The 24,398-nt window shown below is 37.5% G+C and overlaps 1 protein-coding gene across 1 annotated transcript in view; it reads right to left on the bottom strand.

Annotated features, from left to right (window-relative positions):
- The window catches only part of CRYL1 (crystallin lambda 1), a 203,934-nt gene that overhangs the window by 140,674 nt on the left and 38,862 nt on the right, over positions 1-24,398 (bottom strand). The window contains exon 3 of the mRNA XM_036746812.1: positions 13,891-14,017. Within this exon, the coding sequence (XP_036602707.1) occupies positions 13,891-14,017 (127 nt within the window). The remainder of the gene's footprint in view (positions 1-13,890; positions 14,018-24,398) is intronic.

Consider the following 24,398-nt stretch of genomic DNA (forward strand, 5'->3'; position numbering starts at 1 on the left):
CTTCCCTCCTTTGACCAGTTCAGATGAGAGTAAGGTTCAAGTGTTAGCCATTCCCTCCTCTTTGTTTGTAGATGTCTACTTGAATACTCTGATTATGTGGGATAATTTTCTCCAACTTTCTTTTCCCTTCCCTTCTAGTGTATTCCTCTTCCCCACCCTTTTCGTTGTCCTTTTAAGATCATCAAAAAATAAAAAAAAAAATCATTCTCAGGCCTTCTGGCTAATTAGATGCCCTCTATGACTTTTAACAGTGATAAGATTCAGAAAAGACATATAATCTTCCCATACTAGAATGTAAGTAGTTTATCCTTGTTTAGTTCTTAATCATTGTTTATTGACTGAACCTTTTTATGATTTTCTTAGCACGTGTATTTGAACTTCAAAGTTTCTATATAGCTTTAGTCTTTTTATCAGGAATATTGAGAACTACTCTATTCCTTTATAAATCCAATTTTTCCCCTGGAGGATTATATCCTCTTTTGCTGGGTAAGTTATTCTTTGTTGTCAGCCATTTCATTCATGACCCCATTTGGGGTTTTCTTAGGAAAGGTACTAGAATGGTTTGCCATTCCTTCTCCAGATCATTTTACAGATAAGGAAATGGAGGCAAACAGGGTTAGGTGACTTGTCCATGGTCACAAAGCTAAGTGTCTAAGGCCTGATTTGAACCCAAGAGGATGAGTCTTCCCAACTCACTGTGCCACCTAACTGCCCCAAATTATTCTTGGCTTTTGGCGTATATATACACACACACACATATATACGTGTACACATATATGTACATATACATATGTGTATATGTATATATGTGTGTATATATTATATACATATATAATATATACACACATGTGTGTATATTATATATGTGTATGTATATATATGTATATATATATGTATATATATATATGTATATATACACACACACACACATATATATCCGTATCCTTTGGAACGTACATCTTCTGGAATACTCCACGTTCTCTGCTCCTTCATAGCAGTGATTGATAAATCATATGCGATCTTGACTGTGGCCCCTCAATACTTGAATTCTTTCTTTCTTGTTGCTTGGAGAATTTTTCCTTTGACCTAGAAGCTCTGGATTTTTGCTATAATAGTTCTGGGAGTTTTCATTTTGAAGTTTCTTTCAGGAGGTTACTGGTGGTGACTTTGCCCTCTGGTTCTAAGAGATGTAGGCAGTTTTCTTTTAAGATTGCTTGAAATATGAAGTCCAGGCTCTTATTTTGGTCATGGCATTCAGGTGATTAAGTTTTTTCTCCACAATCTATTTTTCAGTTCAGTCGTTTTTGCTATCAGATACCTTAAATTTTCTTCAAATTTTTTGTTTTTTCTTACTTTGTCTTAATAATTGTTATAATTCTTAATAATTATCCTTATATAATAACTCCACATCTCATGGAGTGACTGGCTATTGTTTGAGCTATTCTAATTTTTAGGGAATTTGTTGTTTTGGTAAGGCTTATATCTCTTATTCCAAGCTATTAATTCCCTTTCCAATTCTTTTTTCCATAACTCTCATTTCTTTTCCCACTTTTTCCTCTAGCAGTGTCATTTCATTGGCAAAAATATTTTTTAATTCATTTTTAAACTCTTGCTTCACCTCTTTCAAGAATTCTGGTTGAATTGTTGATGGAGTTGTGAACTGATCCAGCCATTCTGGAGAGCAATTTGGAACTATGCTCAAAAGGCTATTTAAAAAGTGCATACCCTTTAACCCAGCAATACTGCTTCTAGGGCTGTATCCCAAAGAGATCACACAAGTGGGAAAGGGACCCACAAGTACAAAATATTTATAGCAGCTCTTTTTGTGGTGGCAAAGAATTGGAAATCAAGGCAATGCCCATCAATTGGAGAATGGCTAAACAAGTTGTGGTATATAAATGTAATGCCAAAAAAAAAATGTAATGGAATACTATTATGCTATAAGAAATGAGGAGCAGACAGACTTCATAATAACCTGAAAAAATTTACATGATGTGATGCTGAGTGAGGGGAGCAGAACCAGGAGAACATTATACATGATTACAGACACATGGTATCTATGATGACTAACTTTGATAGACTTGACTCTTCTTAGCAATACAAGGTTCAAAGACAGCTCCAAAAGACTCATGATGGAAAAAGCTATCCACATCTAGAGGAAAAATTACTAAGTCTGAATGCAGATTGAGGCAAACTATTTACTCTTTTTTTTCCCCTTCTTTTTTGGTTTTGTTTCTTCTTTTTCATGATTCATTCCATTGGTTATAATTCTTCTTTACAACTTGACTGTTGTGTAAACAAATTTAACACAAAGGTATATGTAGAACCAATATCGGATTACATGCCGTCTTGCGGGGAAAGGGGAGGAAAGGGAGGGGGAGAAAATTTGGAACTCAAAAACTTGTGGAACTGAGTGTTATAAACTAAAAATAAAAAATAAATTATAAAAAAAAGAATTTTGGTTCAATCTAAGTTCAATCTATGTTCCTCTTTGTGAGGTTTTCCTTGCAGATATATTAGAGTCATTCTTTTTTTCTGGGTTTGGTCTTGAGTGTTCCTATCACCATAGTAGCTTATTAAGGTGGGATTCTTTTTTTTTTTTTTTATCATTTGCTCATTCTTCCAGCCTACTTCCCAACTTTGGACCTGATGCTAGGGCTGATCTAGGCCGGTCCTGTTGCTGCTTTCTTGGTGTCAAGGGTTGTGTTATGCCAGGAGCTCAGGTATAGCTCAGGCTTGTGACCTACAAGCTTTCAGTGCTCCCAAAGTGATTTAATCCAGGGCAAAGTCTGATTGTTATGCTACACACACACACCTGAGCACTGCAAGTTCCTGATCTGGGTTTGGGTCCGAGTAACAGTAGACTTTGCTAAACTCAGCCACTGTCAGCCAGCTGGGAAGCTCTGACGGTTCACGGTGACAGAACTGCATTCTCCCCTTTGGTCTGGGATTTCTGCCTTGCTCATTACTCTGCAGGCTTCAGACTGTTCTAGAGGCAGGAACTATGGCCCTGTCCTGCTCCTTGGGTCTGAGCCACACTGCTGCTTCTGAACTTGCTCCTCTCTCTGTATACTGCCTAGCACTGCACCTGGGACAGCTTGTGGGGAAACGGGGAGAAGAGAGGCACAGGTCCCCTTCTCAGTCTGCACTGGATCTGTGACCCAGAAGTGAGTAGTAGGCAATAAAGCTTCTAGTTCACACATGTCCCCATCACAGTACCCTGCTGGGTCTGGGACTGCCCCAGTATGGGTTTAAGAGTCCTCCCTGCCCTGGCTCACAGCCTCTTCCTGGGTACTAGTATGCTCATTCAGCATGCTCTACACTAGGCCCTAATTCTAATGTCTGCAGAGCTATCTTATTTGTCTCCTTATTCCAACCTGAGATGGAAAAATGACTGACTCACCATGACTGTTTCTTGGAATTTCCCCACCCTGATCAATCTGGTGAATGTTCTAAATCTGTTTTGGGAAGGAGATCCTCATCACACTGCTCTCACAACTCTGCCATCTTGGCTTCCTAAGCTGCTACAATCTCTTTTAGACTTTTCTCATGTGCATGTCGCAATTGCCTATATACTTCTCCACTGCCCTTTGTGTGACCTACATTTCGATTCTTGAAAGATGGTAATATGTCATGATTTTCAGTCACTGGAAGAATATGATATTAAAAATATGGGTTTTAGTTGTTTGTTTCAGGGACAAGCCTCAGGTTTTTGAAAGCATGGTATAGTTTCCCAAAAACAAATATAAACTATTGAAACACCAAAATCATGACAAAGTTTCTGCATAGCACTGAGTAACAGTAATTTGTTTACATAGCAATTTAAGTTAACAAAGTGAAAGTATTATTAGACACAGTTTACAGATGAAGAAGTGCAGCTCAAAAAGGCTAAGTAGTTGTTGCCCACAATCAAATAGCTAGTATCAGAGTTGAGCTACAAACCCAGGTCTTGGAGTATGGTGTAGTGGAAAGTGTGATAGGTTGGAAGTCAACTAACCCTCAGTATGTTGTTTTAATCAAACCAGTTGTTTATGGTATCATCATTTTACATAAATTGTTTTCCAAGACGACAGTGTTTTTATTCGGTGAAACTTAAGGTCAATTATCCTAGATTTCCCCTCAGGGACTTCAAAAGAAAATGACCAGACACTAAATGACTCTCCTGCTCACACAGGACAACTAACACTTGTCCCTCCAGGAATCATGAGGAACCTAATTCCAACACAGTTCTACTTAATGTCATGCCGCATAATTCCTTTTCTTTCTTCTTCCAACAGGAGCCTGCCCTCTTCTGGTCTGAGAAGTCATCAGGGGCAAGAGTTACTCAAGATTTTTTTCTTTCTTGAATTCTACTTCCCTGCTTGAAAAGCAGCAATCGAGCAAGGAAAATGCTGTCCACCTCCAGAGAAAGAACTATGGAGTCTGAATGCAGATCAATTTTCACTTTTGCTTTTTTCTTTCTTGTGATTTTTCCCTTTTGTTCTGATTCTTTTTTCGTGACATGACTAATGTGGAAACAGACTTTAATATGATTGTACATGTATAACCTATATCAGATTGCTTGCTGTCTTGGGGAGGAGGGTAAAGAGAAAGGTAGGGAGAGGAGGCAGAAAAACTTTGAAATCAAAATCTTATAAAAATGAATGCTGAAAACTATCCCTACATGTAATTGGAAAAAAAAATACTATTAAGTGGGGGAGGGAGAAGACAACCAAGCAAAAGACATCTTTTACTGCTTCTTCCTTCCTTATCATCAAACAATGTTATACATACATGGTACAATTCCAGGTATCTCATGAAGTAATCAAAAGAATAAATAAAATTCCTACTTTTCACCAGAAATGGACAGCACAAATTAGCAACATATAGGAAGATGACATCTAAGATAAACTTCTAATAAGAATAAACATTTACTGTATACCCTTTGTAATTCTGCTGCTAAAAGAATAAAAGTTTCCAGATGTGTGGGTAAGGATAGAGTAGCATCAGCTATGAATGAATGAAAAAGCATTTATTGCATACTTGCTATGAACCAGGCACTATGTTGAGCATTAGAGATATAAATATCAGAGATAAGACAGTCTCTGCTCCTTAGGAGTTTACATTCTAATAAAAGACAACATATATGTGGGAGTTAGTGTTAAGAAGGGGACTATGACTGATTCCTGGCTCATATATAGGAAATAATCTCATATATAAAGAAATATGATAGATAAAAGCTCATCTATAGGAGCCTAGAACCCCAGGAGTAGGAGTCAAAGTTCCAGTGAGAAGAGGAGAACCACAGAGGCAGAGGCACATCTGGCCATTAAGTTATGGGTCAGAACTTCTAACATTAACATTGTTATGACCTATTCAACTATGAACTTTTGTGACAGAGGCAACTAGGTGGTGCAGTGGATAGAGCGCTAGGCCTGGAGTCAGGAAGACTTGAATTCAAATTCGGTCTCAGACCCTTACTAGCTACATGACACTTAACCTCTGTGTGCCTTAATCCACTGGATAAGAAAATGGCAAACCACTCCAAGTATCTTTGCCAAGAAAACTCCATGGATAGTATGGTCCACACGGTCATGAAGAGTCAGACATGACTAAATAACTGAACAACAATAAAACCACCCTCACACATCTAATTTCACACTCATTCTTGAAGTTAGAAGCACAAGAAAATGGATTAACATGGAAAATGATTCCTAAGGTCTTACTGACAGCTACATGCTCAGAGAATAGGTTTAGCTGCCATCCAACCTGTCCCTACAGTGTTAGAAAGCCAAGAAATAGTGCCCTCTATAATTTAGAGGAGAAAATAGCTTTTCCTCAATATTACCCAATCTTTTCTCCTCTGGTCCATCTGCTATTAATCTCATTAAAGCAAAACTCCACAACTGAGTTAACCTGCTGCCCCAAAATACTCTGGGGTTCCCTCACCGTACTCATATCCACCTATCAAAAAAAATACAAACTTCTTAGTGTGATAGTAAGGGATGTGATCCTACCTTTCCATTCTCACTGCTCTCTAATACTCTTTTTTTTTAGATGAAGCCAATATTTTATTAAGGTTTCAGTAAACTTACATAATGGAAACATGTTAAATGAAAAAAAAATTAACACTGACCCTCATGGCCACCATCCTAAACCATTACAATAGTTTACTAACAATTGGCAAGAAAGTGACTCAGGAAAACAACTTAATCCAGCAGTATAATGAAAACATGGCTGGTGGAACTGAATAGATCTCTCTTTATTTCCACACAATCAGGGAGTAAGGCACATCATGAAATAAGAGCATACAGTTATGCAAAAGACAAAAAAAAATATTTAATTTAACTACATCCTTATTGAATTGTGCATATTCTTTTGTATATTGGGTACTTTATAATATAGTTCCTTTTGTCCTCCTTCCCATGCTTAAAAAAGTATATTTATCCATCCATACATATATTTATATATGGCAAAGCTCTCCCAAACTGTAGAAGTCAGAGTTTCTAAGAGCCTCTTCCCCCTCCCCCAAATATGGGTTAAAGGACTAAAGTGAGGGAGGAGTAGGAAACGGGGGTGCTCTCTATACTCTTCTTACACACTCTATGCTCTAACAAACTAGACTAGTCACCATACCTTGACGATCTCTCCAAGCCTTTCCTTACACCGTTGTCTTCACATGGAAGGCGCCTTCCACCCCACAGCTGCCAATACAATTCCTACCCATTGCTCAGGGCCTAGTTTGAAGCTCCATCCTCCATGAAGCCTGCCGTAGTTGAAAATACTCTCTACCTCTTCTGAAATCCCAAAGCATGTTGTGCCCTTTTTTGCCCTTTCATCTGATCTCAGGGTACTGAGATATACCTAACTCACTTAAGGGAAGAAGCCATACCATATTCATATTGATGTTCCCCACAGCATTAAACAGAAGATGCTCAATAAATTACTGATAATGAAATAACTGCAGAGAACTTGGTTTTTGGCAAGAGAAAATAATTCAAGGAAGTCTGGTAAGATGTCATTAGCCCAAAGAACACATTACGGAACTATGTGAATTTTAAAAGTAGCAAGCGCTTTATGATGAATGTCTCGTCTCAATTAAAGCCATCATCAAGTATTTGAATGGCTGTCACATAGAAGAGATAACATAGATGTAAAGCCAGAAGGGGTCTCTGAGGGCAGTTAGTCCAACACCCTCATTTTACAGCTAAAGAACTGAGGCCTAGGAAGGCTGAGCTACTTTCTCAAGGTCATACACGTGTCAGAAGCAGGATCTGAACCCGGCTTCATCTGATTCCACAGCTACCATTTGTTCCACGTTCTGTTCAGACCCAGGGGGGGTGGAAGATGCAAAGAGGAATATTTGGGTTCGATGTAAGGAAAAACTTCTAACAATTTTTGTTGTTTTTCAATAGTTTCAGTCATGTCTGACTCTTCATGACCCCCTTTGGGGTTTTCTTGACAAAGATACTAGAGTGGTCTGCCATTTCCTTCCCTAGCTCATTTTACAGATGAGGCAACTGAGGCAAACAGAGTTAAGTGACTTGCCCAGGGTCACACAGCCAGTACGCATCTGAGACCAGATTTGAACACAGGAAGATCCCAATTCCAGGACCAGCACTCTATCCACCGTGCCACCTAGCGGCCCTTTCGAACAATTAGAGCTGTCCAAAAATGCAATGGGCTGCCTCAGGAATGGACAGGCTCCCCCTCACAAGAGGTTTTCAAACAAAGACTGAATGACCAAATATGTGGTAGAAAGTATTCCTGTTAACGTCTGGTTGGACCAGATCACCACCAAGGTCCCTTCCAACTGCTCGATTCTATGGCAAGTCAGCAGATGATTTTAAGTGGAGAATTTCTAAAACCCTGCACTTAGTCTACTGCTTCTGTTTCACTGCAGATTCATTATCTTTTTTTCATTCTTTCCTAATTGCATCAAGTGTAGTTCTGATGCTCACACCAGCATTTTCTTAGCTTCATGAAAACTGTGCATTCATTTAGAGGTGACTGCAAAGCAAACCCTGTTTTTCCAATCATTTTTGTGACCTTTCCTGTCACTGTTATGAGTTGGAGCAGCAAGACACAACCTGTTTTCCCTCCTGTAAGTTTGCAAGGATCACATGTCTGCAGTTATGTCTCATGTCATGTCCAATGTTGGGTTTCTTAATAGCAATAGAGGAGATCCCAGACTCCACACTAAAATCAAAGATGATTCCACAGGAAAAAATAATCAGAGGATGAAAATGTGTGTGGTATCGGGTTATTAGGAATGCCTCTGTTAACCTCCTCAGTATTTTTCCAGTTCTTTCACCTTCTGCTTCCATACTACGGGTCCGAGTGCCCCGCCACCCACACACACACACATATATGCACCCTCCCCTACACCATACATTCTTTTCTCCATGCCTTTAGGTTCTTTGACTCCATGCTTTATGTCTCAAATCTTGGTTCTCTTTTTCCTCCTTATTTTAACACTCCTGAGTTGAGCTTTCATAGCTTGTTTATCAAATAAGTATTTCTGTCTAGCATAACATTTTAAGACCTCAAAATTCTTTAAGGCTAGTGTTTGGGGGCTCTATAAGATAAAAACAACATACTCTTTGTCAATTCCAAAAGTTTTTAATCATATAAAAATGAGTATACCTAAAGCAAGAGACAGTAATGGTAGCAACTGTGTTTCAGGAGCCTTAAATGTAGATCATGTTTTGGTTTTAAATTTTAAGTTTTGGAAGGGAATTAAAAACTTTCATTAACAATGGAGTAAACTAAGAAACTAAACCTAAATTCAGGGGCTCAGATAGTTTCTAACTTTGTGGAAACTTCACACTCTAAAGACAAATAATTTCAGTTTGATAATACTATATTTTTATCCCACAAAGATTAACGATTAAATCTACAGTCAACATATAATGTATATTGTAAAAGAATAATAGAGTTAAAAGTTGTTTCCCAACCGTTAGAATACAAAATACTTCATTTCTTTTTTTATTTTCACTAAATTCATTCTAGTCTGATTTCTTTTTAAATAATCAAATAACTAGAAAAGCAAAAATCTAATTTTAACTATACATACTTCCATGTCAATGTAACAGAACAATAACAACGATATTTGGATTCTCAATGAATTAAGAGGAAAAGTACAGTCAATTTTATTGGTTTCAAAAGCAGGGGATCTACTTTCATGGAAAAATCCCTTCTTAATTTGTAAAACATAAGGATTCCCTTAATTACTGGCAAGAAAAAATAGAATTGACAAAAGATGTAAAATGCAATATTTTATAAATTTTAATGAAAATTTAACTTTGGATTGCAAATTTCAGTTTCGAGTAGTACAACTATGTGTCTAGGTGACTTTTTAACTTTTCAATAGTTCAGGATATGATTTGCTGAAAGGAAGATTAACCTAATTTCACAATATCACTGACATTTCCCACTCTCCTTTGGCAGTTTTGGACATCTCCAAAATCCTAATTCTCAAATAATTATTTCATGCATTATGGCTAAAAGCAAGCCATAAGGCTCTTTTTAAAAAATCAGTTCTTTTGACAGACATTCTGGGATTGACTTTGTTTTTTTTTTTTACTAACATGAAAGATTTTCTTGACAGGCAAGACTTGGTTTAAAATATTGTAATGAGGTCTGGAATTTCAAGTTTCAAACTTGCATGCTCCTACATTTCAGCAAAGCATTGGGCAACTTTCTGACCCAAATGCCCTCTGGGATTTGGGTGGAAGATTCATTTTTAAGAAGAGAGAATGAATTCAGATTTCTATGACTTTGACCCTAAAGATTCTAGGGGTTATTATGAAACCTATCATGAATTTTGTTTTGTCAACCAAAAAAAATTTTTTTGCCTTATCCACAGGATTCGCTCCTTTTACTAACTAACTACCTGACGTATGATGAGTAAGTGATAACCAATGTCATAGAATCACAGAATCTCAGGATTAAAGGGGACCTAGAATAAACAGCTAATTCAATGTCTTCTCAACATAAAGAGAAAGTCAAAGATGACCTAGATCGTTGAGAACACAGCATTGTCATTTAGCAAATACCTGGTTTAAAAAATGTCTCAGGAGGAAAAGATGTGGTTTTTGGAGGTGTGACACACAGGATGCATGCATCAGCAGCAAAATGTACCAGATTTATTATCATTACTTTTAAAATCTACTCTAGAATCAATCAGCCCAGCACACCTAGAGCTTTTCTTTTGCTCAGATTTATGGTTTGCTTACTGGTGGGGGATTTTTTCCCCTATGGGATACCAAAAAATGTATAAATACAGCAAAGATGTTAAAGGCACAAAGAGAGCATCTTAGCACAGTGACTTTTTTCTCCCAATACTATTTGGTGACTGAATAGAGGTACTTGACAGATTTTTTTTGGTACCTACTGTATGTCAACACATGTAACCATAATCAGTCCAAGTATCCCCATCATAGAGACTTACATGACCATGCCTATACTATATATACTAGCTTATGCCACTGCTCAAAGCAGGGCCTTTGTGATCTTTTCTCAGTCATGAGCACTTTATTTTGCTTATAGACTGTAGATATCAGAATAACTCACAAACCTCTCTACAGCAGCAAGAGAAGAATAATTCTTTTCTTGAAAGTTATTCTCTAAGAGGCTGTGGATTAATTCTGCTCAGCAGACCAGGTAAATTCATACAATACCAGAACAATGGGTGAAATTTCAAAGAGCTGGAGTCAAAGAATTTAAGATGGCCCTGGTATCATTAAAAATTAAATCAGAAACAAAACTACACAGCCAAACTACCATGCCATGCTACCCATGATCATGAAGAATCCAGAACAGTATGAACTTCAAAGGCCCCTAGAGATAACTACATGACTGCTACTTGCAGTGGTTTACCGCCACATATAGTTATCATGCAATTCTAAGTACCAAAGAGCTTATGATGTGAACACAACCACAGGATGCTCCCCAAATAAAGTCACTTTATCAAATGCACTTGGTTGTACAGGTTGGGGTCACACTCAGTATGAGTTTATGGTATGTCATTTATTTAAGTTTGTATCACTAGATGATTTATTAGTCTATATTCTTCCCAGAGACCATCAGTGCCTTAAGCCTCACCCTGATTTCTAGTGTCCATGAGGAGGTTACTTGTAATTACTTCTACTAAATGGTTACTAAGGTCCTTTCCCATGTGAAGTCTATAATCCTATAAGTAACACATTCCTGTTAACAAAGGTTCTTAACCTGGGGTTCAAGATCTTTTTTTTTTAAACAGTTTAGTAAATATATTTCAATATAATTGGTTTCCTTTGCAATCTTTTATTTTATGCATTTAAAAACATAATTCTGAGAAGAGGATCCACAAGCTTCACCAAACTGCCAAAGGGAGGTGAAGGGTGGCTATAAATAAGGTCTATGAACCCTGAGATAGAGCTTGTAAGATTTAAAAAGCACTTTCCTCAAAACAATGCCTTGAGGTAGGCAATAGGAGTACAAAAGAGGAAAACTGAAGTTCAAAGAGGCTGATAGAAGTTTCTAGTGATCAAACTGCTGGGTGGCACAGGAGATGGAGAGTTACCCTGGAGGAAGAAAGACCAGACTTCAAATTTGGCCCCAGTTACTTTCTAGCTGAGGGACCCTGAGCAAATCACTTAACCTCTGTCTGCCTTAGTTTCCTCATCTATAAAATGGGAATAATGATAGCGCCTGCCTCCAAGGGTGATCATAAGGATCAAACCAGATAATATTTGTAAAGCATTTTGCAAACCTTAAAGTACTGTAAGAATTACTATTGTTGTTGTGGTTACTATATGACAAAACCAAGACTAGAAACTAAAAAAGCCTGTCAGTGCCCAGTATGCAGCAAGAACTTGTCTACAAGTTGATCTTTTAAAATTATAAATTGGAGATAACGCTTATACTACCTATTTCAAAGGTTTACTGTGAAGAAAAGACTTTTAAATGTTAAAAGCACTATATGAAATGCAAATTATTGTTATTATTAATCATTTATAACAAATCTCAGCTCATACTAGGCTTCAATTCCAATTAATTCAAAAATATGTATTAAGGCCCTACTACGTACAAGACGCTGTGCTAAACTGGGGCCAGCCACATAGACAAAAACAAACCTTTTCAACACCATTCTCATGGAACCTTATCGTTCCTTTATATTCACCTTTGGTTAGCTCTCTTCACTTCTATCCCTCTGTCTTTTAAAGTTTGTCTTTCTGAAGTCTGATTTCACTAATAAACCACATTAGTCTTATTATATACCTCACCCTTTTCTTATTCATGGGAACCAACAATGCCAGTATCCACAAAATCTTGTTCTTCGGAGCCTCCCATCCCTCTTAAGCCAATTTATCTTTTATAGTCAGTGCCTAGGAATTCCACAGGTTTATATTCTTCTGAAAGCAGCTTTTTGAGCTATATTGGGGTTAAAAGATCAAAGAAAAATGACTCCAATTTGGCACTGACAAGAAAATCACAACGTACAATGGAGAGGAGTGTCCAACCCCAACTGGCTTCTATCTTTTCTGCAAGGAGAATGATCTTCAGACTATACAGGCCAGAAAAATAAATAAATAAATAAATAAAGGCTGTAAAAAGGGAGAAGATGGTGACAGCTCGCACAGCCCCCAAATGAGGGCTTGGACAAACTACATCACAGGGTAGCAAAATAACATGCAAGTGTTTGCTGGCACATTCTTAGTGATTTTTCTAAAAATTTATGAAGAATCAAGGAAGAACATGAGAATTGGAGATGGGTAAATGTCCCAACGTTTAAGTAAAGGAAAAAAGTGACTATCTCAAATCAAACATAGGCTAATAAACTTGACAACAAACTTTTAAAAAATTCTAGTAGAAATTATTAAAAGGATAGTTTATGAGCACTTAGAAACAAAGGGAGGCAATAATTATGAGTCAAAATGGGTTAAAAAGAATCATAAATGGCTGCGTGAATTTTTTTTTAAACAAGCCTGATAATAACCTGATAAGAGAACTGTCACAGTCACTGTTAAGTCAGGATTTCAGCAAGGCATTTATTTAACAAAATCTCTCCCCATCGCTTATAAACAAGATGAGATTATGCAGGTTGGATCACTAGTACAGTTAAGTGGTTTTGGAGATAGCTAAAAAGACCCAGAAAAGTAAAGAATGATGGATACAATGTTATTCTGGAAGGAAGTCTCCAAAGAGTACTCCAAAGATTTGTTCTGTTCAACACTTTTATCAATAACTAGGGAATGACAAACTTATCAAATCTGTGCCTAACACAAAACTAGAAGTGATCATAAATACAATGAATAATAAAATTGGTATCTAAAAATATCTCAATGGTCTGATCCTATCAGGTTGAAGCTAACAAAATGAAATGTAATTGGGATAAAGCCTGTCAATTAAAAAAAAAACTCCACGTCGTACAAGTACAGCAGAGGAAAAATAAGGCTAGAAAGTAGTACATATGAAATGGGCCTTGGTGTTCTAGTGGACTAGTTAAAAGTCTTAAGTAAATGAAAAGGTATTATTATAGACTTTTCAGACCTTTAATCATCTGCATAAATTAGCAAAGAGATATAATCTTACCATGGTGGGAAGATGATGCACAAAATAAACAGACGAAAATCACACTGTCACTTTCTATCTGGAGAATATATAATTATTTATTTAAAAAGAAATGCTCCTAATCCCCTATCATTACCACAATGTTTATTTTGTTGATGTTAGAAGGTGTTTAAGACGCATTATAAAAAGAGCATTTCCTTTTTCATAGTTTTGTAAGAATCTGAGTCAAGTACACCCTTCAAATGATTGCTTCTTGCCTCTCCCATCCAACCAACACAGGCAAAATGCATGGTACTTCAGAATCACTATTGCTCACGAGTTAGGCAAAGTGATTCACACAGATGCTCCTCTCACCTGAATGTACATGGCGCCCTCTACTGCCACCTTGAGGTCGGTGCAACCACTTATGAGAGCCAGCTGCTGATCGGCACTTAAAGATCCTTTTAGTGTACCAGACTGCTCCAGGCCCTTCATCTCTTTTCTAGGAGAAAGAAAGAGAGAAAGATCACAGAATGTATTTGAAATAGTGGGTTATGGAAACAAAAAACTGAGAGTCTGTGTGCCTAGGATGCTCCAGAGAAACATTTATTCATATGGCACATATACAAATAATGTAGATCACAGGGTTATACTATTTAAGGAATAACAAATCAGGGGAGGAAAGTAATGAATTCCCTATGAAAAACGGATTTTTGTTTTCAAAATGCAGGATGGGGAGAGGGAAAACTTAAGCTTGGTTATTTTTTCATGTATTCTTGAGAGTTAGTTTGTTTTTACAATTTTCTACCTTGGAATAGTCCCAGGAAATGAGCATCTTCTTCAGGAAGCCTGTCAGGGCCAGCATTCGGATATAACTTCTTTTTTTTTGTCATATAACAACTATACATTTATTTTAAAATATCCAGTGAATTTCATTTTTGTACTTTGGCCAACATGAATACATAGCTTTTGAGATTCTCCTGTGATCTCCTTGAAAACACTGAACAAAAAAGTAAAATGGAAATACACACACACTTTGTATCATGTACTTTGCTAAATGCTAAGAATACAAATTTGATAACCCCTGACCTAAAGGAGTTCACCCTCTAATTGGGCAGACAACACATCAGTCACAGGGCAGATGGAAAAGCCTGGCAAGCTTAAGTATGTACAGGGTAGCAGATATAACTTCTGCCTCAAACTTCATCCCATACAAATAATAAAACACAGAGCACAGAACTTAATATAGCCTACCACTGAGAACAGAGTTGTAGCACCTCTAGCAGGCTTTCTGAAATCTGAAACGGGTTCAGTCAGTTTTATCAATACCAAAAACAAGCATACACATGGCCTGACCAATGAAACAGGAAGCTTATTATACCTGCTTTGGGAAAACATTTTCCAAAGGGCCTGGCCCGTTATAGCCTTACCTATGAATTGAAACTAGAATTATATTACAACTGGTTAAGATCAAAATTAACGAGGTCATTGGGGTCCAAAATACTACAAAAAGAGAAACTTCTATGAACTAGAAATATGTACTAGGAGGGAAAGAAGTGAAAAGAGGAAGAGAAAGAGGGGGAGAGGAACCAAAAAATGGTCTCATTTTGCAGTCATTTAGCCCGTAAACATTAATTAAGTGTTCACTATGGGCTACACACTATGCTAAGCACTGGGGCTGCAAAGAAAGGCAAAAAACAGTACCTCCACGCAAGGAGCTCACAGACTAATAAGGAAGACAACATGAAAACAACTACCTACCTTCAAAACATAAAGTAAATTGGATAAATTGGAGATGATCAACAAAGAGGAGGCATTAGAACTAAGAAGGACAGGGAAAGGCTTCCTGTAGAAGGTGAGATTTTAGCTAAGACTTGAAGAAAGCCAGGGAAGCCAGAAGACGATAGAGATGAGGAAGCAGGGATGAAAATAGAGAAGATTCCAGGCATGGCCAGTAAAAATGTAGAGTCAGGAAATGGAATATTTTGTGCAAGAAACATCAAGGAGGCCAGTGTTTGGGGTGGGGGGCGGGGGGGAAGATCATGAGTTCAGTTCAGATTTGTTGAGTTTAAGATGCCTATGGGACATTCAATTCAAGATGTCCGACAGGCAGCTAACAATGAAAAGCTGGAGGCCAGCTGAGAGGCACGTAGAGAAGATAACTGAATCCATGACAGCTGCTGACATAACCAAGTGAAATAGTATAGCGAGAAAAGAGAAGAGGGTCCAAGACAGAACCTTGTAAGACACTCACAGTTAATGGGTAGGACTTGGATGAAAATCCAGCAAAGAAAACTGAGGAGCATTCAGAAAGACAGGAGGAGAAAGAGGAGATATTAGTGCTATGAAAAAACCTAGAAAGAAGAGAATAGTAAGAAGACGGTGACCAATAATATCCAAGGCTGCAGAGAAGTCAAGAAGAAGGAAGATTAAGGTCATTAGATCTGTCAATTAAGAGATCATTAGATTTCCTCCAGTGACACCCAGCAGCACTGGAGCAACTGTGGAGAAGGCATAGAAGCTTCAGCGTTTGTGAATGGAGCCCTGAGGGAGAAGGCAGAGCCAAGATGGTGGAACAAAGGCAAGCACTCACCTGAGCTCTCCCAAGTTCCTCTCCAAACAATTTTTAAGTAACACCTCAAAACAAATTCTGGAGCAGCAAAATCAACCAAAGGATGGGGTGAAACGATTTTCCAGTCCAGGACAACTTAGTAAACCAGCATGAAAGATCTGTGAGAGTAAAGCAGAGTCCAGCACAAGCCATGTCCCAGAAAGGCAGCAGCAGGATTTGGGGCCACTGCATCAGGGACAGCAGCTTTCAGAGATCTTAGCCCACAGACAGTAAAGGGAAACAACAACTGGTGAGAAGGAGATTACAGGGGACCCTTGGTTGGCACTGGGTGCAGGACTCTGTTCCATTGCCTATACACAGTTCCCAGTTGCAGTTCCAAGCAAGGAGGAACACAAGCACACTAGGAATTGTGGCCCTCAGGGAGTGAGGACTCTGATCACAGTTCTAGAGCAAAAAATAAAAAAAAAAGAGTGCTTGTGGTCAGTCACAGACCAGAGCACAGGCCAAAAGAACAGTAACCAAACCTCTCCTCAGATCATACTACCTTGGAAACACCGAAAACCTTAGACCTCCAGAACTAATTCTGAAAACAGTAACACAAAAGCCCTGAAGCTTGGGACAATACCCCCTCCACCTAAGAAGCACAGCCCAACTTTAACCTAAAGATAAAAGTCAAGAAACAAGCTGGGAAAATAAGCAAATAATAAAAAGAAAGAACCTGAGCATATTAAGTTACTATGGTGACAGGGAAGATCAAGACACAAACTCAGGAAAAAAAAAAACAAGTAAAACACCTACATGCAAAGCCTCAAAAACAAAATGTGAGTTGACCACAGGCTCAAAAAAAGAATTCCTGGAAAAGCTCAAAAAGAAAGGTAGAGGGGAAATTGGAAAAGAAATGAGAGTGATGCAAGAAAAGAATGAAAAAAAGAACAACAGCCTAGAAAAGGAGGCACAAAATAAGGAAGAAAATAACATCTTAAAAAACACAATTGGCCAAATGGTAAAAGAGGCACAAAAATCCGCTGACAAGAAGAACTCCTTAAAAACCAGAACTGGTCAAATGGTAAAAGAGGTACGAAAATTTACTGAAGAAAAACCACCTTTAAAAGTAGAACCAACCAAATGGAAAAAGAGGTACTCACTGAAGAAACTAATACCTTAAAAATTAGAATTAGCCAAATGGAAGCAAACAACTCCATGAGACATCAAGAAACAATTTTTTTTAAATCAAAAGAATGAAAAATGGAAGAAAATGTGAAATATCTCATTGGAAAACAACTGACCCGGAAAACAGACCGAGGAAAGTCAAAATCAAAAAAAGAGTTGAGACATCATATTTAAAGAAATTATCAAAGAAAATTGCCCTGATATCTTACAACAAGCAGGCAAAATAGAATTTGAAAGAATCCACGGATTACTTCCTGAAAGACATCCCATTCTCAGGAATACTATAGCCAAATTCCAGAGCTCCCAAGTCAAGGTGAAAATATTACAAACAGCCAAAAAGAAACAATTCAAATATCATGGAGCCACAGTCAGAATATCACAACATTTAGCAATATCTACATTAAAAGACCAGAGGGCTTAGAATGTGATATTCTGGAGAGCAAAGGAACTAGGATAATCCTTCAGCAGGGAAATATATATATATATTATATTTATATATGATGAAATTGAGGACTTTCAAGCATTCCTGATAAGAAGACTAAAGCTGAATAGAAAATTTGACTCTCAAATACAAGAGAGAGGCATAAAAAAAGAAAGAAATCATAAAGGATTCAATAAGGTTAAACTGCTTATATTGCCATGTGGGAAGATGATACTTGTAACTCCTAAGAACTTTCTCATTATTAAGGCAGTTAGAAGGAATATATATAGAGAGGGGACATGAGTTGACTATGATGGGATGATTTCAAAAAAAAATTAAGGGGTGAGAAAGAGGGATGCACTGGTAGGAAGAGATAGAATAGGGTAAATTATCTTACAAAAATGAAGCATAAAAGGAAGAGCTTTTACAGTGGAGGGGGAAATGGAAGGGGGTGGCAGGAAATGCTTGATCCTTACTCTCATCAGAATTGGCTCAAAGAGGCACAGATCCTTAAAATCTCGCTCACCCCAACCAGTGTTTTAATAAACCTTGTCTCTGACTGAAAGAAGGCTTGAGTTCACAAATTCTTTTGAGGCAGACCCACACCTTTTGCCCTTGAATTTCAGGGTTCCCAGTACCCCTAGACTGCAACAGAAGCAGCAATATTTCCCAAGGCCCTGCCATGTTAACTGTCCTAGTGTTTCCTATGGCTGTACTCCATGTAAGCTAGCTTATTTTGGAGGAAAAGATACTGAAACTGTCCTTGAAACTTACTTGGTCCAGCACACATCCTTTGAATTGCTGATAAAGTTTTCTGGTGCCTAAGTACAAAAAGCCAGCCCCCTCAACTGAATCAATGTTGCATCTCCTGAATATTCCTTCCCTACTATAAAAAGAAAAACAAAACTTGCCACAAATATTCATTGTCCTGAAGAACAGAACAAATTCCTACATTGTCCATGTTTGAAAAAATATGTCTTGAGTCTATCACCTCTCTGTCAGAAGTGCCTGACACATTTTTGGAGGGGTCAGAACCTGTTATTTCATTGGTATGTTGAGTTTGAGATGCCTATGGGACATCCTGGTGGGGATGTCAAACAAAAAGTTGTTGATGTAGGATGTGAGCTGAGGAGACAGAATAGGGATCTGGGAGTTATTGGTATAGAGATGATAACTGAACCCACAAAAGATCATTAAGAAAGAAAGTATAGCAAGAGAAGGGAAAAGCATCTGGGATGGAGCCTCATATTATACCCATGGAAAGGTGGTTGGGACATAGGTGGTACAGAGAAGAAACAGAAGAGGAGAGTTTGTATAACCCAGTCTTCTAAGGATGAAGCATCAACTCAGCTGAGGACTCTAACTGAAGCCACATCCTCAAAATAGAGAGAAATTTCATGATATCATGCCTAGTACAGCTATGCAGGAATCAGTGGAGCATTATCAGGCAGTGACTATGTAAAACCAGCAGGGAGCAGTGCCCAACAGAGCTTTTATGTCATGTTCACATGCCAGTCATGGACCAAAAGTCCAACAGACACTGCACTCCTGGCAGAGAATGCAAGCCATGTGAGAGCAGTAGGGAGCAAGTCCAACGGGAGCTGTACAATGACATGACCAGAAGTCATAAGGAATCCGTGAAATGTCAGAGGTGTGAGTTGCCCTTTCTCATGTGTTTAAGCAGGCACCACTCTTCCCACTGATGCTGTATCTATTCATGGGCAGTGTGTCCTGGGTTTATGGGGGAAATGTTTACTATGCAATTTCATTGAAAGCCTCTGTTTTTAAGCACTGCCTTCTACATGCCCTGACTACTAATGCCCTCCCCACACTGCCTTGAATTTTGAATATACTTGTCTTTGTTTTTGTTCTCTTCCTCAATAAAACACAAGCCCCTTGAGGGCAATAATTATCCAAAAGAATTAGGTCAAAGAGGGGATAACATACACACTCAGCTGAGTATAGAAATCTGTCTTACTCTAAAGAGAAGTAAGAGGGGAGGAAGATAAGAAAACACTTTTAAGGAGGCTCAGGGTAAAAGAAGAGAAAGAGAAGAACAGATGGGGGGAAATGGGATAAAGGGAAACATACAGTTAGTAATCACAACTGTGACTGTCAACAAGATGAACTCACCCATAAGATAGAAGCACATAGCAGAATAGATTAAAAACCAGAATGCTAGAAACACACTTGAAGCCAAGAGACATACGAAGAGTAAAGGTAAGGGGCCTGGAGCAGAATCTATTCTGCTTTATCAGAAGTTTAAAAAAAGCAGTGGTAGCAATCATAATCTCAGAGTAAAAGCAAAAATAGAACTAAAAAGAGATAAGTAGAGAAATTACATTTTGCTAAAAGATAAGACAATGAAGTAATATGAGTACTAATTCATTCAGCATTATTACTAGTGCAATCAGCATAGCATTCAAATTCTTAAAGGAAAAGTTAAATGAGTTAAAGGAAGAAATAGACAGTAAAACTAGACTAGTTTGGCACCTCAACTTTCCCTTCTCAGAACTAGATAAATCTAACCATAAAATAAATGAGAAATAATTTAAGAGCCGAAGAGAATTTTAGAAAAGTTAGATATGATAGGAGAAAACTGAATGAAAATAGAAATAGTACAACTTTTTTTTCAGCTGCACATGCCACTTTCACAAAAACTGACATGTATTAAGACTTCAGAGACAAATGCAGAAAAGCAGAAATACTAAATGCATCCTTTTCAGACCATAATGCAACGAAAGTTACATTCAACAAAAGGGTCGTGGAAACACAGATTAAAAATCCTTCTAGGGTTGTATCCCAAAGAGATCACACAAGCGGGAAAAGGACCCATATGTACAAAAATATTTATAGCGGCTCTTTTTGTGGTAGCTAAGAATTGGAAATCAAAGGGATGCCCATCAATTGGGGAATGGCTGAACAAGATGTGGTAAATGAAGGTAATGGAATACTATTGTGCCATAAGAAATGGGGATGATACGGACTTCATAACAACCTGGAAAAACCTACACGACATAATGCTCAGTGAGCGGAGCAGAGCCAGGAGAACATTATACACAAACACAGATATATGGATTCTGTGAGGACCAACCCTGAGGGACTTCACTCTTCTCAGCAACACAAGGTACAGAGACAACTCCAAAGGACTCACGATGGAGAATGCTATCTACATCCAGAGAAAGAACTATGAAGTATGAATGCAGATTGAGGCACACTTCATGTTAGCCTTTTCCCCCACCTTTTTTTTTCTTTTTCTCTCTTTTGTTTTTGTTTTTGGGTTGGGGTTTTTTTTTTTTGGTCCTGTTTCTTCTTTCTCACGATTCATTTCATTGATCACAATTCTTCTCCATAACTTGACTAGTGTGTAAATTGATTCAATGTGAAGTTATACGTGGAAGTTATATGGGATTCCATGCTGTCTTTGGCGGGGGGGGGGGGGGGCGGGGGGGGGGGGAAGAAAAACTGGAACTCAAAGTTGTGTAGAGCCAAGTGTTGTAAACTAAAAATAAAAAAATAATAAAAAAAAAATAAAAAAATTCATTGGAAACTAAGTAACAAATAATAAACTAAATAATAAAGAATGAGTGGGTCAAAGAAAAATCAATAATTTCATTAAAGAGAATGACAACAATGAGACAACTTACCAAAACTTATGAGATGCATCCAAAACAGTACTTAGGGAAAAACTTATATCTCTAAACACTTACATCAATAAAATAAAGAACATCAATGAATTGGGCATGCAACTAAAAAAAAACTAAAAAAAAATTTTAAGCTCCAATTAAACATCAAATTGGAAATCCTGAAAATCAAAGGAGAGATTAATAAAACCAAAAGTAAGAAAACTATTGAACTAATAAATAATATTAGGAGTTGGTTTTATAGGAAAAAAATAAAATAAATAAAATAGATCTGTTTTAAAAAGAAGAAACCCAAGTTACCAGTATCAAAAATTAAAAGGGTAGATTCACCGCTAATGAAGATGCAATTAAAGCAATAATTAGGAATTATTTTGCACAACTGGAGCAGGTAGGTGGTACAATGCATAACATGTCAGCCCTGGAGTAAGGAAGACTTGAGTTCAAATCTGACCTCAAAAACTTAGCAGCTGTGTGATCCTGGGCAAGTTACTTAATCCTGTTTGCCTCAGTTTCTCATCTGTAAAATGAGCTGCAAAAGAAAATGGCAAACCACTCCAGTATCTTTGCCAACAAAGCCCGACATGGGGTCACAAAGACTCATACAAGACTAAAAAAACACAACAGTTTTGCCCAACAACAAATATGCCAACAAATCTGACAATCTAAGTGAAATTTTTAAAAATACATATAAATTGCTGTGTTGGTAAGCAAAACGGGCTCTTAGCACTCAGTTCACCCAAGTGCCCTTGAAGAGTTTGGCTTTTGTTTCCTTTGAGTAATTCAGTGTATTTCATTGAGTCTTACTAGGTGCTAAGCCCCAGGCCCAAATCCCTATTAGGTGCTAAGCCTATGTGGGTGTGAAGCTCCCAGGGTACTAAGGGGAGGTGCTAACTCAAGAGCCAATCATAGGAGCCTAAGTTCTGGTCATTCAGATGACGTCTGATGACGTCTGAAATGCTATAAGAAGAAAAGACAGAGCCATTTGCGCAAGGTTCTCACTCTTGGTGGCATGGAGACTCCGGGCAGCTGTAGCTAAGAGCCCTCCAGCTCGTAAACCCAGATGTTGGGACTTTGTTAAACTCTGGTAACTACATATTGGGATTTGAATCAGACAAGGTCTGTCTGTCAATGTTTGTACTTTCTTTGTATTTTGCTCTGAAGTTCAGGGTGCTGGCTTTTTCCCCTGAACTAAGTGAGTGATATTTGTATGCTGAATTAAAATAAGCTTGTCAACCCCTTAACATTGCTTTCCTTACTAAAGCAGATCAAAAGAACCTGTGCTTTTGCAGTGTGCTGGTAGCATTCTTGTTGTTGGGCTTGTGTTGGTCTTTTACCCCCACAACAGCTGCTAGCCAGATTGTTGAAACAATTGCCCAGATTAACAGAAGAGGAAATAGAATACTTAAATAACTCTATCTTAGAAAAAGAAATGGAACAAGTCATTAATGAGCTCCCTAAGAAAAAAATCTCCAGGACCAGATGGATTCATAAGTGAATTCTATCAAACATTTAAAGAACAATTTATTCTCTAAAAAAAAATTAGCAACTTTAGCAAAGTTGCAGGATATAAAATAAACCCACATAAAACATCATCATTTCTCTATATTACCAACAAAGTCCAGCAGGAAGAGATAGAGAAATTCTATTTAAAATAACTGCAGACAATAGAAAATATTTGAGAATCTACATGCCAAGACAAACCCAAGAACTATATAAACATGATTACAAAACACTTTCCAAACAAATAAAGATCTAAACAACTAGAGAAATATTACTTATGGGTAGTCCAAGCCAGTATAATTAAAATAACAGTTCTACCTAAATTAATTTATTTATTCAGTGCCACACCAATTAAACTATCAAAGGAATTATTTTACAGAGCTAGAAAAAATAATAACAAAATTCATCTAGAAGAACAAATGGTCAAGAATATCAAGGGAATCAATGGAAAAAAATTGAGAAGGAAGGTGGCCTCGCCATACCAGATCTCAAAATGTTTTACAAAGTGGTAATCATCAAAACACAGCTATTGATCCAGTGGATAGAGTTCTGGGCCTGGGAAGACTCATCTTCCTAAGTTAAAATCTGGCCTCAGACACTTACTAGTTATGTGACCTTCGGCAAGTCACTCAACTCTGTTTGTCCCTGTTTCCTCATCTGCAAAATGAGCTAGAGAAGGAAATGGCAAATTACTTCATTATCTTTTCCAAGAAAACCCCAAGTAGGGTCACAAAGAGCTGGACATGACTACAATGAAAGAATGACAAAGCATCAGAATGATTTGGTACTGGCTAAGAAATAGAAATGGTAGATCGATGGAATAGACCATTTACATGATACCCAGTAGTAAGTGACCATGCTAACCTAGTGTTTGATAAATCCAAAGACCAAAATCTTTGGGACAACAACTCACTATTTGACAAAAACTGCTGGGAAAACTGGAAAGCAGTTTGGCAGAAACTAGGTATAGACCAGCATCTCAAACTATATGGCAAGATAAGGTCAAAATGGATATATAATTTAGAAGTGAAAGGTGATATAAGCAAATTAGCGGAACATTGAAAATTTTGCCTGCCAGATCTGTGGATTAGGGAATTATTTATGACCAAACAAGAGAATACAGAGGATCATGGGAGGTTAAGTGGATAGTTTTGATTACATGAAATTTAAAAGGTTTTGCACAAATAAAACCAATGTAACCAAGATTAGAAGGAAAGCAGGAAACTGAGGGGAAATTTTTATAGCAAGTTTCTCTATAAAGCCCTCATTTATCAAATATATAAAGAACTGAGTCAAATTTATAAGAATACAAGTTATTCCCTAATGGATAAATGGTCAAAGAATATGAACAGGTAGTTTTCAGAAGAAGAAACCAAAACTATCTATAGTCATATGAAAAAGTGTTCTAAATCACTATTGATGAAAGAAATGCAAGTTAAAACAACTCCAGCTGTATCACCTCACACCTATCTGATTGGGTAATGTAACAAAAAAAGAAAATCACATACACTGGAGGAGATGTGGAAAAAATTACAACACTAATGAACTGTTGGAGGAGTTGTATACCGATTCAACC

This window comes from Trichosurus vulpecula, chromosome 2, assembly GCF_011100635.1.
Source record: "Trichosurus vulpecula isolate mTriVul1 chromosome 2, mTriVul1.pri, whole genome shotgun sequence".
In the NCBI taxonomy this organism is placed as follows: Eukaryota; Metazoa; Chordata; class Mammalia; order Diprotodontia; family Phalangeridae; genus Trichosurus; species Trichosurus vulpecula.